The sequence below is a fragment of the Scyliorhinus canicula genome, chromosome 19, assembly GCF_902713615.1.
Source record: "Scyliorhinus canicula chromosome 19, sScyCan1.1, whole genome shotgun sequence".
In the NCBI taxonomy this organism is placed as follows: Eukaryota; Metazoa; Chordata; class Chondrichthyes; order Carcharhiniformes; family Scyliorhinidae; genus Scyliorhinus; species Scyliorhinus canicula.
This window is the reverse complement of record NC_052164.1, coordinates 51,513,260-51,530,519: the sequence shown is the minus strand read 5'-3', so window position 1 is coordinate 51,530,519 and position 17,260 is coordinate 51,513,260. Positions and strand designations below refer to the sequence as shown.

The window sequence follows — 17,260 nt, the reverse complement described above, 5'->3', positions numbered from 1 at the left end:
ACTGTATATGCAAAGGCTATGGGCCCTGACATATTCCAGCAATGGTATTGACGACTTCTGCTGCAGAACTTTCCGTGCCCCAAGCCAAGCTGTCCCATTACAGCTAGAACTCTGACATCTGCCCCGCAATGTGGGAAATTGCCCAGATATGACCTGTACACAAGAAACAGAACAAACTAACCTGACCAATTACCACCCTATCAGTCTACTCTCAATCAGCAGTAAAATGATGGAAGGGGTCATCAAGCGGCACTTAGTTAGCAATAACCTGCTCACTGATGCTCAGTCTGGGTTCCGCTAGGATCACTCAGGAGAGGCAGTGGTATAGTGATATTGTCACTGGGCTAGTATTTCAGTAACCCAGGGTAACGCCCTCGGGATGCGGGTTCGAACACCACCAAGGCTGATGATGTAATTTGAATTCAATAAAAATCTAGAATTAAAAGTCGAATGACGAAACAATTGTAGATTGTCGTAAAAACCCATCTAGTTCCCTAATGTCAGGAAATCTGCCATCCTTACCAGGTCTGGCCTACATGTGACCCCCCAGAGCCACTGCAATGTGGTTGACTCTTAACTTCTGCCTTGAAATTGTCCAGCAAGCCACTCAGTTACTCAATTCAAGGGCATTTAAGGATGGGCAATAAATGCTGGCCTGGCCAGCAATGTCCAGATCCTATAAATGGACTTTTAAAATCTCAGTTCTGATCTCATTACAGCCTTGGGCCAAATGTGGACAAAAGAGCTGAACTCTAGAGGTGAGGTGAGGTGAGAGCGACTGCTCTTGACATCAGGGCAGCATTGGAGCAAATGTGACATCAAGGAGCCCTAGCAAAAAAGGGGCAGCACGGTAGCACAAGTGGCTTCACAGCGCCAGGGTCCCAGGTTCGATTCCCCGCTGGGTCACTGTCTGTGCGGAGTCTGCACATTCTCCCCGTGTCTGTGTGAGTTTCCTCCGGGTGCTCCGGTTTCCTCCCACAGTCCAAAGACGTGCAGGTTAGGTGGATTGGCCGTGATAAATTGCTCTTAGTGACCAAAACGTTTAGGAGGGGTTATTGGGTTACGGGGATAGGGTGGAAGTGAGGGCTTAAGTGGGTAGGTGCAGACTCGATGGGCCGAATGGCCTCCTTCTGCACTGTATATTCTCTGTTCTATGTTCTATGGAGTCAATGGGAATCAGGGGGAAAACTCACCGCTGATTAGAGTCATACCTGGCACAAAGAAAGATGGTTGTGGCGGCTGGAGCTAAATCATCTCAGTTCCAGGACATCACTGCAGAAGTTCCTCAGGGTAGTGTCCTAGGCCGAACCATTTTCAGCTGCTTCATCAATGACCTTCCTTCCATCATAAGGTCAGATGGGGGAATGCTCGCTGATGACTGCATAATTTTCAGTCCCATTCCTGACTCCTCAGATACTGAAGCAGTCCATGTCCATATACAGCAAGATCTGGACAATATCCAGGCTTGGGCTGAAAGGTGGCAAGTAACATTCACGCCACACTAGTGCCAGGCAATGGCCATCTCCAACTAGAAAGGATCTAACCATTACACCTTGACATTTAATGGCATTACAATCACTGAATCCCTCATGATCAACATCATGGGGGGTTACCATTGACCAGAAACTGGTCTGAACCAGCCATATTAATATTGTGGCTATAACAGCAGGTCAGACAATAGGTATCCTGCAGCGAGCAACTCACCTCCTGACCCCCCAAAATGCCTGTCCACCATTTGCAGGGCACAAGTGAGGAGTGTAATGGTACACTACCTACTTGCCTGGATGAGTGTAGCTCCAACAACACTCAAGAAGCTCAACAATATCCAGGACAAAACAGCCAGCCTGCTTGCTACCCCACCACAAATATTCAACCCCTACACCACTGATGAACAGTAGCAGCAGTGTACCATCTATAAGATGCACTGCAAGAACTACCATTGTGAAGGGCAAGTGTACAAGTCCATGGATCCCTGAATGTGACAGCACAGGTAGATAGGGTGGTGAAGAAGGCATACTGAATGCTTGCCTTCATCAGCCAGGGCATAGAATATAAGAGCACAGAGGTCTTGGTACAACTTTATAAAACATTGGTTAGGCCAGTGTTATGACCCCCTGGGCTAGTACGCAGTCAATTTCAGCCCCACCTGACCTGGAGTCACCACACAATTGAACACAATTGAATTAACCAATAATTCTTAGAAAAATACCCGAAGTCCTTTGGCCCTTGGCGCCCAATAATTAGTCACCAAGTTTGTAAATTTAAACATAATTACTTTTTACCCCCATCCTCTACACGCAAACACAAGACAGACAAACACAGAGGGGAGGAGAGGGTTGAAAATAATAAGTAAAAGGAAAAACAGTCTATGTTTCAGATGGTTGTCTTTAAGCAGCTCTTCCTTCAAAGTAAGCTTTCAGATCCAGGTCTCTGTTTTCAGCCTGTAGTGGCTTCACTGTAGAATCATTCATTTAGATTCTCTGTAGGTTCAGGAATACATCAAGTCACCGACTTTCTGAAGAGAGACAGACAGAGAGAGAAGAAGAGCAGGTGAGTGTCCAAGATTTAAACTTTGTTTTCCTTAGGTCTCTAGAAATCATTCCACTCAGGCAGGATACAATGACCACCTGTTACCGGGCAGAATACGGTCTTTTGGCCAATTCATTGGCCACCAGCCAACCAATTGAACCGAGCCCCACCCCATCTCAGAGGTGCCGAAAAGTCTGAGTTTTTCTGTCCAAAGCTAGCAGAGTGTTCTCTGCTGCAGCTTTTTGAATTCTTCATTCTCTCTGCTTCTTGACTTAAAAATCCATATCCATTAAGCATCCATGGATCAAAAATGATAATGACAAAAATAAAGAGAGGGGAAATAAGAGAATCAACAGGAATGACTCTTATAAAAGTTGGAATATTGTGTGCAGTTCTGGTCGCCATACCACCAGACGGACGTGCATGCACTGGAGGGGATGCAGAGGAGATTCACCAGGATGTCGCCTGGGATGGAAAGTTTCAGCTATGAGGAGAGAATGGATAGGATGGGTTTGTTTTCCATAGGGTAGAGGAGGCTGAGGGGGGGATCTGACAGAGGTGTACAAAATCATGAGGGGCATAGATAAGGTAGATCATCAGAATCTTTTCCCACAGAGGTGTCCAAGACCAGAGGATATAGGTTTAAGGTGGTGAGTGAATGGTTTAAAGGGGACCTGAGAAAGCATTTTTTCACCCAGAGTGGTGGAAATATAGAACGTGCAGACTGAGAGGGTGTTGGAGGCAGGTACTCTTGCAACATTTAAGAAGCATCTGTATGAACACTTAAATCGGCAAATTGGGCCAAGTGCTGGTAAATGGGATCAGTATAGATTGTTATTTGATGGTCAGCATAGACATGGTGGGCCGAAGTGCCTGTTTCTGTGCTGTATGATTCTATGGCTCTATGACAAGGGCAGCAGACATATGGGAACGCCTCCTCCTCCAAGCCACTCAATATCCTGACTTGGAAATATATCGCTATTCCTTCACTGTCATTGGGTCAAAATCCTGGAACTTCCTCCCTAACAAAACTTTGGGTGTACCTACACCAGAGGGACTTCAGCAGTTCAAGAAGACAGCTTACCATCTCCTTCTCAAGGGCAATTAGGGATGGACAATGAATGTTGGCCCAGCCAGCAAGCCCACATCCCACAAATGAGTTAAAAAATGTTCAGTAAATGTTTAATATAAAAAAGCAACAGCAAACCTGCGCACAACAAGCTTCCAAAAGCTGCAATACAGTCTTTGTCATTTTGATTGAGTGATAAATATTGACCAGGACACCAGGGAGGACTCCAGTGCTCGTTTTGATATTGCACCATTGGATTTCTTACATCCACCTGAGAGGCTTTCACATCTCAAAGACAGCACTTACAATAGCGTTCTCTCAGTACTGCCCTTACATACCAGCTCAGATTTTTTAACTCAACTCTCTGGAGTAAGGCTTGTACCCACGACCTTCTGACTCAGAGGTCAGAACACTGTGAACTGAGTCACAGCTGACACACGATGATCACCTTTTTTTTCAAGAGGAGCTGTGACAGGGATAGAAATTTAAGTAACAGTGTTCAGCCACTGAGTTTCAGGAAGGGTGGACACAAACATGTGGATAAGACAATGCATTGAGGACTTTGGAGAGTAAAAAGAGGTTGAAGATGGGTAAATAATTGACATACAAAGAATGGTTAAGGCTGGAAGTGAGTGATGTCAATGTTTTGAAACGATGGAAGATGGTACCCGAGGGAAAGAACGATTTAAAATGTCAGCTAACTTGGTGACCATTCATGGGAAATTGGGTGGTAATCAGTTTAATGCGAATTAAATCAATGGAAAGGAAGTGGGATTAATGAATAAGATGAGCAGGCCTGTCCGGAAGTGTTTGATGGGGACAGTGTAGGGGGAGCTTTACTCTGTATATAACCCTGTGTTGTACCTGTCCTGGGGGTGTTTGATGGGGACAGTGTAGGGGGAGCTTTACTCTGCCCTGTGCTGTATGTCCTGGGAGTGTTTGATATGGACAGTGTAGAGGGAACTTTACTCAGTATCTAATCCCATGCTGTACCTGTCCTGGGAGTCATGGTGTGGAGATGCCAGCGTTGGGCTGGGGTGGGGACAGTAAGAAGTCTTACAACACCAAGTTAAAGTCCAACAAGTTTATCTGGAATCACTATCTTTTGGAGTGTAGCTCCTTCATCAGGAACTGATGAAGGAGCTACACTCCGAAAGTAATGATTCCAGATAAACTTATTGGACTTTAACCTGGTGTTGTAAGACTTCTTACTTTATCCTGGGAGTATTTGATAGGGACAAGTAGGGGGAAATTCATTTTGTATAAAACCCCATACTGTACCTGTCCAGGGAGTGTTTGATGGAGACAGTGTAGAAGGGGCTTTACTCTGTATCTAACCCTGTGTTGTACCTGTCCTAGAAGTGTTTGATACGGACACTGTAGGGGAGCTTTACTCTGTATCTAACCCCGTGCTGTATCTTTCCTGGGAATGTTTGATGGGGACAGTGTACAGGGAGCTTTACTCTGTATCTAACCCCATGGTGTACCTGACCAGGTTTATAGCTGACACTGGATGGTAGAGTTGGAAAGTGTTTAATTTCAGAGCACTAATATCCTCACTCATGAGCTCAAATTTCACTGGAATTGCTTATTTTTAAACATATGGAAGTTTAGGCACATTCCTCCCTTCCCCTCTAAAGCTGTGGTATTTTGAACAGAGCCCGTTGGAAGAATTAAAGGAGAGCTGTCTTCATGAAGAGTGTTGACAGATGTACGTTTTGTTCAGGACTCGCACCCTGTGGAATTCCAAGATAAAAATGTGATACCCATTTAAAAATAGCTCATACATTTGCAAACACACAAAAACCAGACAGGGCTGTTCCACTTTAAACTGACTCTGAAGTGACCTTGGTTTGACTCCCCCTCCCCCCTCCCTCCCTCCCTCCAACCTTCTATGGAGATCATCTGTTCAGAATTTAGAGTGAGTTTTACAAGTAATCCACTTGCAGAACCTCCCCTAGAGCTGATGAATTGCATCCTTGAGGAGAAATTGGAATAAACAGAAGCTGAACTGCACTGATGATTAATTGTTGTACAACCCTAAATATGGGCTGTACCTCACATATCGCTTATTCTGGCTGTTGCTTCACGCTGCTCTGTGAGCGCTGAAAAACGTTTAATTAATGTATTTATTCTAATCTTTTTTTTGCCTGGAGAGTGTCTTTGTGTCTTTAAAAAGCAAAGAGATTCCTTCGCCTATTGCCTTTGCCCCCTCCCCTCTCCCGAGTGAGGAGTTTCATCGTGTTGTAGATTTTTGGGAGGTGATATAGTTGGAGGGATGATCGAGCTTGGATTTCCCTGGAGCCCGGTGTCTTGGTAACAGTGAGCTGGCTGCTGGAGGGCGGGCTTCCTCGGCGCTCAGCACAGAACAGGATGGGACATGGAGCAGGAGACAAGGTGCCTGGTGTGAGGAGGAACTAGCAGCTCATCGAAGACTTGGCGACAAGATGCCGGTTCGCAGGGGCCACGTCGCGCCTCAGAACACCTACCTGGACACCATCATCCGCAAGTTCGAGGTGCAGAGTAAGTGGCGATGTCTCTCTGTCTCTAAAATAGTTAGCTTTCGCCGGGAGGCGATGGGGGGGGGGGGGGGGGGGGGGGGGGAGGAGAACAATAACAAGGAACAAGTGTGCAATATCCCAGATGGACGAGGGGGACCTGTGGGTCCGCAGGGTACCCTGTGGATCCCTGGCTATTGCCCACAAGCTCCATGTGGAGACGAGATTCAGTTAATGGAAACTGACAGTGAAACTGACGCCAGTGCGGTTCCTTCTGGCTGTGAGAATGGTGCAGGCATCACACATTCACACACACCACACATATATATGTATATACTCACTCACACATTCAGATACACATACAGATGTACTCACTGCATATACACAGACACACACATCATACATATACTCACACACATACATATATAGGAACACATAAACTCTCACACACTCGTACACACATAATCGCCCAGCCTATTGTTCAGCTGTTTTCATGGGGGGAATCTTCCCCCGCCCCCAAATCAGGGACAGTGCTGACAATCAGGAACTGATCAGGGAATTTCACAGCAGAATGCATTTAATTATAGGAATGAACAGTACGTTTTGCAGTGTGTTCCTATTCAGCATTTTAACAGCAAGGGCGAGGTACTCTTCTGTGACCCTCCCCCAGTTTCAGGCAGGAGTCCATCGCTAATGCTGTTTAGATTATCAAAGAAAAAAAAATTTAAACAGTTGCTTTGTGACTTCAGTTCATCTCAACAGCACTTTGCTGCTAATGAAGTCGTTTTGAAGTGTAGTCACTGTGAGAATGTAGCAATGTGATTATGACTGATAATTAGTTTTGTGACTAGGGATAAATATTGGCCAGTGCCCCAGGGCATAATACTGTCATGGGACCTTGTGCATGCACAGGGGCAGCATGGTAGCAGTGGTTAGCATAGTTGCTTCACAGCTCCAGGGTCCCAGGGTCGATTCCCGGCTTGGGCCACTGTCTGTGCGGAGTCTGCATGTTCTCCCCGTGTCTGCGTGGGTTTCCTCCGGGTGCTCCGGCTTCCTCCCACAGTCCAGAAATGTGCGGGTTAGGTGGATTGGCCATGCTAAATTGCCCTTGGTGCCCGAAAAGGTTAAGTGGGGTTACAGGGATAGATGGAGGCGTGGTCTTGAGTAGGGTTCTCTTTCCAAGGGCCGGTGCTTTTTGGATGGGCTGAATGGCTTCCTTCAGCACTCTAAATTCTATGATTCTATGCACAAGATCTCACAATAAACATCATGCAAAAGACAGCACCTCCAACAAAGTAGCATTCTGCAGAAATTCTCCCTGGATTGTGGATTTAGGTTTCTCAAGTGGGATTTGAACTCACAACTTTCAGGTTCAGAAACAAGAATGCTATCACTGTGCCACACCTGATACCATGCTATTCTAGCCCATAGCCTAAGTCTACACTGTGGAGATAGTTTGAGCTTTCCGTTAGGAAAGTTTTCTGATAAAACTCTGAAAGTGTATTGTTAGTTGTGACCTTCCAATGTACCCAAGTATTTGGACACTAACGACAGGTTCCATTGAATGAAATGACCTCCCTTTATTCCTTTCTGACTCTTGAGCTGAGAGACATGGCCAGTGCGCACTGCAGGACCTCCTCCTACAGGGGGCAGGAGCTGCAGAATAGTCAGGCATATCCATTTCTGATGATGGAGGGAGAGTAGCATCTGTCTGAAATCTCACCCAGTTCGCCCCAAACCGATACACTGTGGGATGTAGTTCTAGGAGCTCCCTTTACAGTATTGTCCAAAGTGCCAGTCAGCACATGGGAGGCTAGACAGTCGGTGACAATTTGACTCTGGGTGGGGGGCATTATACCTGGATCACGCACCTTGATTGCACATGTAGTGAGGGTCACGGAACGGGAGTCAGCACTGCGAATTCTACTTGGTATTTTTCCTCTGACCCCTAAACCCTCCACCCCATGCACAGAGGAGCTAATGCTAATTTTAATATCTCAGATTAAACCAGTACAAAGTGGGCATGGATTATGGGCCCTTCCAGGTTCGTAGCATCCCAGTGTCCCCAGAAGAACAGGGAGTGAGGGGATTTACGAGATTTTAAACATGAACACTCCTTTTACAATATCAATGGAATTAAATTTAATATTTAATGTTGACTTGAAACTTGGCTGTTATTTAATGTGTTAGTCAAAAGAGGCTCTGGGCAGAATTGCACTTAATAATATTTTCTAGAACAAATATTTGATCGCCTCAAATGGCACGCTCCAACAGACATTTACACACCAATACTGTACCCCAGTGTTAGACAGTGACAGACGTGTCCCCACCAGTACTGTACCCTAGTGTTGGACTGTGACAGACCTGGCCCTAAATGACGATCCTTTAAAGCAGAGAGGAGGAGGAATTTCTTCAGCCAGAGGGTGGTGAACCTGTGGAACCCTTTGCCGCAGAAGGTTGTGTAGGCCAAATCACTGAGATAGATAGGTTCTTGATTAATAATGGGATCAGGCGTTATGGGGAGAAGGCAGGAGAATGGCGATGAGAAAAATATCAGCCACGATTGAATGGTCGAGCAGACTCGATGGGCCGAGTGGCCTAATTCTGCTCCTATATTTTATGGTCTTATGGTCCGCACCAGCACTATACCCCAGTGTTAGACAGTGACTGACCTGTCCCCACCAGTACTGTACCCCAGTGTTAGACAGTGACGGACCTGTATCCTCCAATACTGGACCCCAGTGTTAGACAGTGATGGACCTGTCCCCACCAGCACTGTACCCCAGTGATATACAGTGACAGACCTGTCTCCACCAGTGCTGTACCCCAGTGTTAGACAGTGACGGACCTGTATCCTCCAATACTGGACCCCAGTGTTAGACAGTGATGGACCTGTCCCCACCAGCACTGTACCCCAGTGATATACAGTGACAGACCTGTCTCCACCAGTGCTGTACCCCAGTTTTATACAGTGACAGACCTGACCGCACCAGTACGGCACCCAGTGTTATAGAGCGACATACATGCCCGCAACAGTACTGTACCCCAGTGTTATACAGTGACAGACCTGTCTCCGCCAGTACTGCACCTCAGTGTTATGCAGTGAAACCTGTCCCCACCAGAACTGCACCCCAGTGTTTTACAGTGAAACCTGTCCCCACCAGTACTGTATTCCAGTGTTATACCGTGACAAACCTGCCCCCACCAGTACTGTAACCCAGAGTTACACACTGACATACATATCCCCACCAGAACTGTACCCAGTGTTATACAGTGACAGACCTATCTCCACAAGTCCTGTATCCCAGTTTTATACAGCAACAGACCTGTCTCCGCCAGTACTGTACCCCAGTATTATAGAGTGACATACATGTTCCCAACAGTACTGTACCCAAGTGTTATACAGTGACAGACCTGTCCCCTCTATTACTGTATCATAGAATCATAGAATTTACAGTGCAGAAGGAGGCCATTCAGCCCATCGTGTCTGCACCGGCTCTTGGAAAGAGCACCCTACCCAAGGTCAACAACTCCACCCTATCTCCATAACCCAGTAACCCCACCCAACACTAAGGGCAATTTAACATAGAACATAGAACAGTACAGCACAGAACAGGCCCTTCGGCCCTCGATGTTGTGCCGAGCAATGATCACCCCACTCAAGTCAACGTATCCACCCTATACCAGTAACCCAACAACCCCCCCCCCCCCCAATTAACCTTATTTTTTAGGACACTAAGGGCAATTTAGCATAGCCAATCCACCTAACCCGCACATCATTGGACTGTGGGAGGAAATCGGAGCACCCGGAGGAAACCCACGCACGCACAGGGAGGACATGCAGACTCCGCACAGACAGTGACCCAGCCGGGAATCGAACCTGGGACCCTGGAGCTGTGAAGCATTTATGCTAACCACCATGCTACCGTGCTGCCCAACACCTCCACCCTATCCCCATAACCCAGTAACTCCACCCAACACTAAGGGCAATTTTGGACACTAAGGGCAATTTATCATGGCCAATCCACCTAACCTGCACGCCTTTGTAAAACCTGCACAGCTCCAAGGTCCCAGGTTCGATTCCGGCTTAGGTCACTGTCTGTGCGGAGTCTGCACATCCTTCACGTGTGTGCGTGGGTTTCCTCCGGGTGCTCCGGTTTCCTCCCACAGTCCAAAGATGTGCAGGTTAGGTGGATTGGCCATGATAAATTGCCCTTAGTGTCAAAAATTGCCCTTAGTGTTGGGTGGAGTTACTGGGTTATGGGGATAGGGTGGAGGTGTTGATCTTGGGTAGGGTGCTCCTTCCAAGAGCCGGTGCAGACTCGATGGGCCGAATGGCCTCCTTCTGCACTGTAAATTCTATGAAAAAAAAATTACTGTACCCCAGTGTTATACAGTGACAGACCTGTCCTCACCAGGGCTGTACCCCAGTGTTATACAGCGACAGATCTGCCTCCACCAGTACTGTATCCCAGTTTTATACAGTGACAGACCTGTCCCCACCAGTACCATACGCCAGTAGAGTCAAGCTATCTCTGAATACCTTTGAACATGCCACGCAGGACCTCTGCCCATGTCCCACAGGTCCAATAGGTGCTGAGTGTGAGCCACATTTGAGGGAAACATGGAGGTGACATGGGGTTATGAGTGTCCATAGGGGATTGATGAGGATGTGTGAGGGATGAAGCCTAACAGCTTCTAAACTAACTGTGCCAGAGAGCCGAGGGGAGGTGTAGGGGCTTCTAAACAGCCCACTCCGGCACTCACCCACCCAGGGGGCTGTCCGCCATCTGCTTACGGGTTAGCAGGTTGGAGCCGATCCCACCGCCACCTCCTCCAGTGAAAAGTGACTCTAACAAGGCTCTTTACGCCTAGGTGAGCCTGCTAGGTCAGAAAATTTCCCAACTCATTCCACCCACCGCAGTCATGAAAACCTGGCCCTGAGTCTCTGTCGGTGCAGCGTCAGTCACTAGTCGCTGTCTGCTGAGCAGTCAGCTGTGTCTCAGCTGCTCCCTTTCTGCGTAAGATAGAGAATTGAAAAATCAATCACCTCTGAAGAAAGCTTTGTTTTTGCATTGTTCTGCCTAATTTTTAACACAAACTTCGGCCTCACCAGACGTGTCACGATAACTCCCTTAAAATTGTCTGCCCTCTCAGCCTACCCATCAGCCAGCAGTGTAACACCAGGTCACACAACCCAGAAGATTCTTGGCTCATCCCTCAGTCTGTTTTTTGGCTATTTAGCCATGCGTAGGACAGCAGGATTGGCATTTGAATTGGCAGCGGTACCTTGCGATAGGGAGAGGAAACTGAGACACAGAATCTTCTCCTGAACTCTTATCCGAGTAATGTTGACGAATGAGTGTTAATTGAGATGTCGCTCCATGAGTAAATGCTATGCTGACAGGCTTACACGTGAACAATGTGATTTGGGTGCTGTACTGATAATGTTCTTTCAGCTCAACTGAGGAGTTCAGGACAGGAGAGTCAGAAATAGTATATTTCCTACTCACGCGAGGAAATGCAATAACAAAGTAACACTCCAAGTCCCAGCCGGGATCATCGGTAGCATGGTGGTTAGCATCAATGCTTCACAGCTCCAGGGTCCCAGGTTCGATTCCCGGCTGGGTCACTGTCTGTGTGGAGTCTGCACGTCCTCCCCGTGTGTGCGTGGGTTTCCTCCGGGTGCTCCGGTTTCCTCCCACAGTCCAAAGATGTGCGGGTTAGGTGGATTGGCCATGCTAAATTGCCCATAGTGTAAGGTTAATGGGGGGGATTGTTGGGTTACGGGTATACGGGTTACGTGGGTTTAAGTAGGGTGATCATTGTTCGGCACAACATCGAGGGCCGAAGGGCCTGTTCTGTGCTGTACTGTTCTATGTTCTATCTCTGAGGGGGTGCAGCATGCCGGGCAATGCCATTTCCGCATCAACTGTCTGGGGGCCACTGTCGGCGACTGTTCACTGGCGAGATCGCTGTCCGAGAACTCGGATATCTGCGTCGCCATGTCGAATTCCGAATTCTCCACTTCATGCATCTTGAGTATCGAGGCCCCCAGGCAGTTGTTCATAGAATTTACAGTGCAGAAGGAGGCCATTTGGCCCGTCGATTCTGCGATGGCACTTACAAAGAGCACCCCACTGAAGCCCACGCATCTACCCCATTCCCGTAACCCAGTAACCCCCACTTAACATTTTTTTTTTGGACACTAAGAGAAATTTAGCATGGCCAATCCACCTAACCTGCACATCTTTGGACTGTGGGAGGAAACCGGAGCACCCGGAGGAAACCCACGCAGACACGGGGAGAACGTGCAGACTCCGCACAGACAGTGACCCAAGCCGGGAATCGAACCTGGGACCTGGAGCTGTGAAGCAACTGTGCTAACCGCTATGCTACCGTGCTGTCCCCAGGCCCCCTTGTGCTGGGGCTGCTGGGGCTGGCAGACAGTCCCCCCAGTGGGGTTTGACTTAACTCTGGCTCCCTGCTCCGGAGCTGTTCTAGGTGCTTCCGCATCATCTGTTCTCGAGTCCTTATTTGGTAAGATACCGGTCCAGTCTGTTTCATCTCAAATCCACCAGGCAGTCACCGACATTATTGACGTATATTGCATCCCCTGGTTGGAAACGTCTGATCTGTATCCGTCTGTCTCAGTACTGCCTCTGAAGGTCTTGACTGCGTTCCACTTTCCCACTGATATCAGGGAAAGTTAGGCTAAGGCGAGTTTTGAGTCTCCGGGCCAGCAACAGTTCAGCTGGTGCCACTCTGGTCCTGCCGTGTGATGTGGTCTGGTAGCTGAATAAAACATGTGCCAGCCTCATCTCCATGGATCCTGTGGCCTGTTTCCTCATACTCTTCTTAAAAGTCTGTAATGTTCGCTCAGCCAGACCATTTGAGGAAGGGTGCTATGGGGTCTTCCGAATGCACTTTATCCTGTTTGTCTTTGTGAAGCATTCAAACTTTTCACTAGTGAGTGAAGTACCATTGTCTGTGACTGATACCTTTGGGATGCCATGGGTGCTGAAAGAGTGTCACAGTTTCTCGATGGTGGCCTTTGAAGCGGTGGACGACATTCGAATGACATCTAGCCTTTGGACATCTGGCGTCCTACCGCTGAGACTGTGGGCCCCCTGTCCAGCTCCATTTCTGACAAGTGACCATTCGCCTGGACAGCGATTTTGATGAGGGTAACCCGGACACAGCGAGCTGGCTGCTCTATGTGACGGAGTCTGGCTCTAGGCAGGTGCCTCCCTCGACCAGGGCGACGCACTGCTGGTTGATCTGGTGTTGGCTGTCTCTATGATTTCTCTGGCCACAGATGCCATACCTCCTTGGATCTTCCTCCATTCATTCTGGGGAGGCGTTGCGCCAGGCTGTAGTGATCCTTGGCCAACGGGCCCGGTCCGGCGGTATTCGGGCAAGGGCGATATCGCAGAGGTTCCACTCCTGGGGGGTACTGCTAGTCTGAATGGGGGCCATACTACACTATTCACCTCTCTCCCTGACATCCCCTGGAACTCTTGCACTCCATTCTCCGCACTCTCCCATGGGAGGGTGATTTCAACTGACTTTTTTAGGCCCAGCAACGTCTCGGCCAGCAGTTTCTGCTGGGTCGCCATGTTGTTTACATCACATGCAAGGCGGTCTGGTAGCATCTCAGTTAGAACATAGAACATACAGTGCAGAAGGAGGCCATTCAGCCCATCAAGTTGCCACTGACCCACTTAAGCCCTCACTTCCACCTGATCCCCGTAGCCCTAATAACCCCTCCTAACCTTTTTGGTCACTATGGGCAAGTTATCATGGCTAATCCATCTAAACTGCACGTCTCTGGACTGTGGGAGGAAACCGGAGCACCTGGAGGAAACCCACGCAGACACGGGGAGAACGTGCAGACTCTGCACAGACAGTGACCCAGTGGGGAATCGAACCTGAAACCCTGGCGCTGTGAAGCCACAGTGCTAGCCACTTATGCTACCGTGCTGCCCATTAGGGAAGGCCTGTAGTCGCAGTGTTCTGCCGGTTTGCATAACCTTGCTAAAAACTCTGTAACAGACTCCCATGGGGTTCTCTAACTGTGCTAAATCGGTATCATTGGATAAGACCAAGGACTTGGGTTGTAATGATTTGTCACAAGCGCCAATAAGTCCTCCAACATCTTGGAATCTGGGGCCACAGGTTAGCTGAGACACTTTATGACTCTGAAAGTTGGGGCCGCACAGGTGGCCAAAAGAATCACCTTCTGCCGATCTTCCCCAGTAATTGCGCTTGTCCTGAAGAAATAATGCATACGCTCCACGTACTGAGCCCAGTCTTCCACATTCGGCTCAAACATGTCAAGTCTACCAAAGAGTGGCATTTGTGAAGCAGTGCAAACCTTTCTGCTTTGCGTTGAGAAGCAGTCGTAGTCTGAGTGACCAGCAGCATCATCTGTCGTTCCATTTTATCCTCATCGCCAATATTGTAGTCAATGAAGAGCCCTGAAAAGGAGAGTCAAAATTTATTTCTTACCTACTCACGCAATGAAGTACAATAACAAAGTGACAGCCCAAGTTGCAGACAGGACCATCCGAAGATGTCGGCTCCTTCCTGACCATCTTTTATCTCAGGAATTAACAAGCCTGTTGTTAGACCTCCACCCCTCAATGAGGGAGCTTGTACTCCACGAATCCCATGGGGAGATCAATGGGTCATTCCCATGGTTCTCATGAGGGCTATAATACCGACAGGAGGCAGCGCTGTAAGCAGCGAGCATGAGTGAAAACTAGAAACACAACCCAGATCCACATTCATTGCTGTCAATGGGGCCAGTACTGTGTTTCCCCAAGCTTGTAAATGTTTACTTAATTATTGTTCAACAAATTAGATCGTAAGACGAAGGAGCAGAAGTAGGCCATTCAGCCCATCGATTCTGCTCTGCTATTCAATGATATTATTACTGATTGATGATCCTCAACTCCACTTTCCTGCCTTATTGTCATAAGCCTTGATTCCCTTGCTGATTAAAAATCTGTCTCCTCAGCCTTGAACATACCTAACAACCCAGCTCTGCAGCTCTCCGGGGTAAAGAATTCCATAGATTCACCATCCTCTGAGAGATAAAATTCCTTTTCATGTCTGTCTTAAAGGGGCAACTCCTACTCTGAGATTATGTACTCTGGTTTGACAAAGAGTGATCGGACTCGAAACGTTAGCTCTTTTCTCTCCCCACAGATGCTGCCAGACTTGCTGAGATTTTCCAGCATTTTCTCTTTCGTTTCAGATTCCAGCATCTGCAGCAATTTGCTTTTATTTCTGTACTCTGGTCCTGGACTCTCCCAGAAGAGGAAGCATCTTCGCAGCATCTACCCTGTCAAGCCCCCTGACAATCCGCTATGTCTCAATAAGGTCACCGCTCATTCTTCACTCCAGAGTGCAGGCCCAATCTACTCAACCTTTCCTCCAAAAAAAATCCCTCCATACCCAAGATCAACCTGGGGAATCTTATCTGGACTGCCTCCAATGCCAGTATATATTTCCTTAGAAAAGGGGGTCAAAACTGTTCACAGCAAAGAGAAAGAAAATACTAAAATGTAGCAAATCTGCCCCACCATTCACAATCATCTGATTTCCGGGCTCATTCTACCTTTCAAGTTAACCTGTCAGAATAAAAAGGCTTCTATTTATTTAGTACCTTTCATGACCCATGGATGTCCCAAAGTGTTTTACAGGCAATGTGCTGTTTCAAATGTAGAAAACACATCAGCCAATTTGAACAGAGCAAGCTCCCAAAATAACAATGTGATTGTGAGCAGATACTTTGATTTTTGTGATTTTGTTGAGAAATAAAGATTGCCCAGGAGAACTCCCCTGTTCTTCAAATAATGCTTTGGGACTTGCTACATCCCACCTGAGAGGGCAGACATAAGGGCATGCCTCATTTGAAAGACGGCACCTCTGGCAGTGCAGCACCTCCTCTGTATTGCCTCGATTATGAGATCGGGCCTGAGGAGTGGGACTTGGAAAACTGCTCCAGACACGAGGGGCAGGATTCTCCGATCCCCCCCGCCGGGGGACAGCGTCAATCCCGCCCCCGCCGGCTGCCGAATTCTCCGGCGCTGGGGTTTTGGCAGGGGGCGGGGATCGTGGCGCGCCGGTTGGCGGCTGCTGGCAGCAGCCCCCCTGGCGATTTTCCGGCCCACGATGGACCGACTTTCGGCGGGTCCCGCCAGTGTAAATCACAACAGGTCCTTACTGGCGGGACCTGGCTCCACGGGCGGCCTGCAGAGTCCTCGGGGGAGGGGGGGTTTGTGGCCCTGAGGAGTGCCCCCACGGTGGCCTGGCCCGCGATCGGGGCCCACCGATCCACGGGCGGACCTGTGCCGTGGGAACAATCTATCCCTCCGCACTGGCCGCTGTTAACCTCCACCATGGCCGGTGCGGAGAAGAACCTCCTGAGCATGCGCCGGGATGACGCCAGGACACGCTGGCGCTCCCGCGCATGCGCCAACTTGCGCCAGCCAGCGGAAGCCCTTCGGCACTGGTTGGCATGGCGCCAAGCCCTTCCGTGCCAGCTGGTGGGGTGCCAAACACTCCGGTGCTGGCCGAAGCCCTGAAGGTGTGGAGAATTCCGCACCTTCGGTGCGGTCTGGCGCCGGAGTGGTTCACGCCCCGCCGGTTTGCGGTGAATCCCGCCCGAGAACTCTGTTAAGTGAGACATGACAGGGGAACAGGGTTTCTATGATCTGTCGAATGAGTATTTACTTGTGGTTGACATGGTTGAACCGTTTTAATTAAGTAAGCTAATCAGCTTGTGGCAGAATTCGTATTAAAGCAGGTGCTATCTTTAATTTCCCGAGTTAAAGTCAGCAAAGTGATGCTGAAGCTGTCCTGCTCATTTCACACCTGCCTACTCTCGTTTCCCCATGACATCACCGAGCAGGGTTGAGCTGGTCACTGGGAAGTGCCTTGAGGTCTGTCTGTGCTGAATGAGTTGACATTGGCTGACATAGAGATGGAGGTGAAAGAATTGGGCCCGATTCATGGTACTGAGGAAGAGGAGGTCATCCCTGATTCCTACCCAGTAAACCCTGACAGATATTCCATGCCGGATTCTCCATACCTGAGACTAAGTGTTGGCATCAGAGCAGGATGAGTGGACTGCTACGATAGCAAAATTGGCGCC

General features: G+C 48.6%; 1 protein-coding gene across 1 annotated transcript in view; it reads left to right on the top strand.

Annotated features, from left to right (window-relative positions):
- Positions 1–5,599: 5,599 nt before the first annotated feature.
- The window catches only part of kcnh6a (potassium voltage-gated channel, subfamily H (eag-related), member 6a), a 357,081-nt gene continuing 345,420 nt past the window's right edge, over positions 5,600–17,260 (top strand). The window contains exon 1 of the mRNA XM_038779154.1: positions 5,600–6,121. Within this exon, the coding sequence (XP_038635082.1) occupies positions 6,046–6,121 (76 nt within the window). The 5' untranslated portion in view covers positions 5,600–6,045. The remainder of the gene's footprint in view (positions 6,122–17,260) is intronic.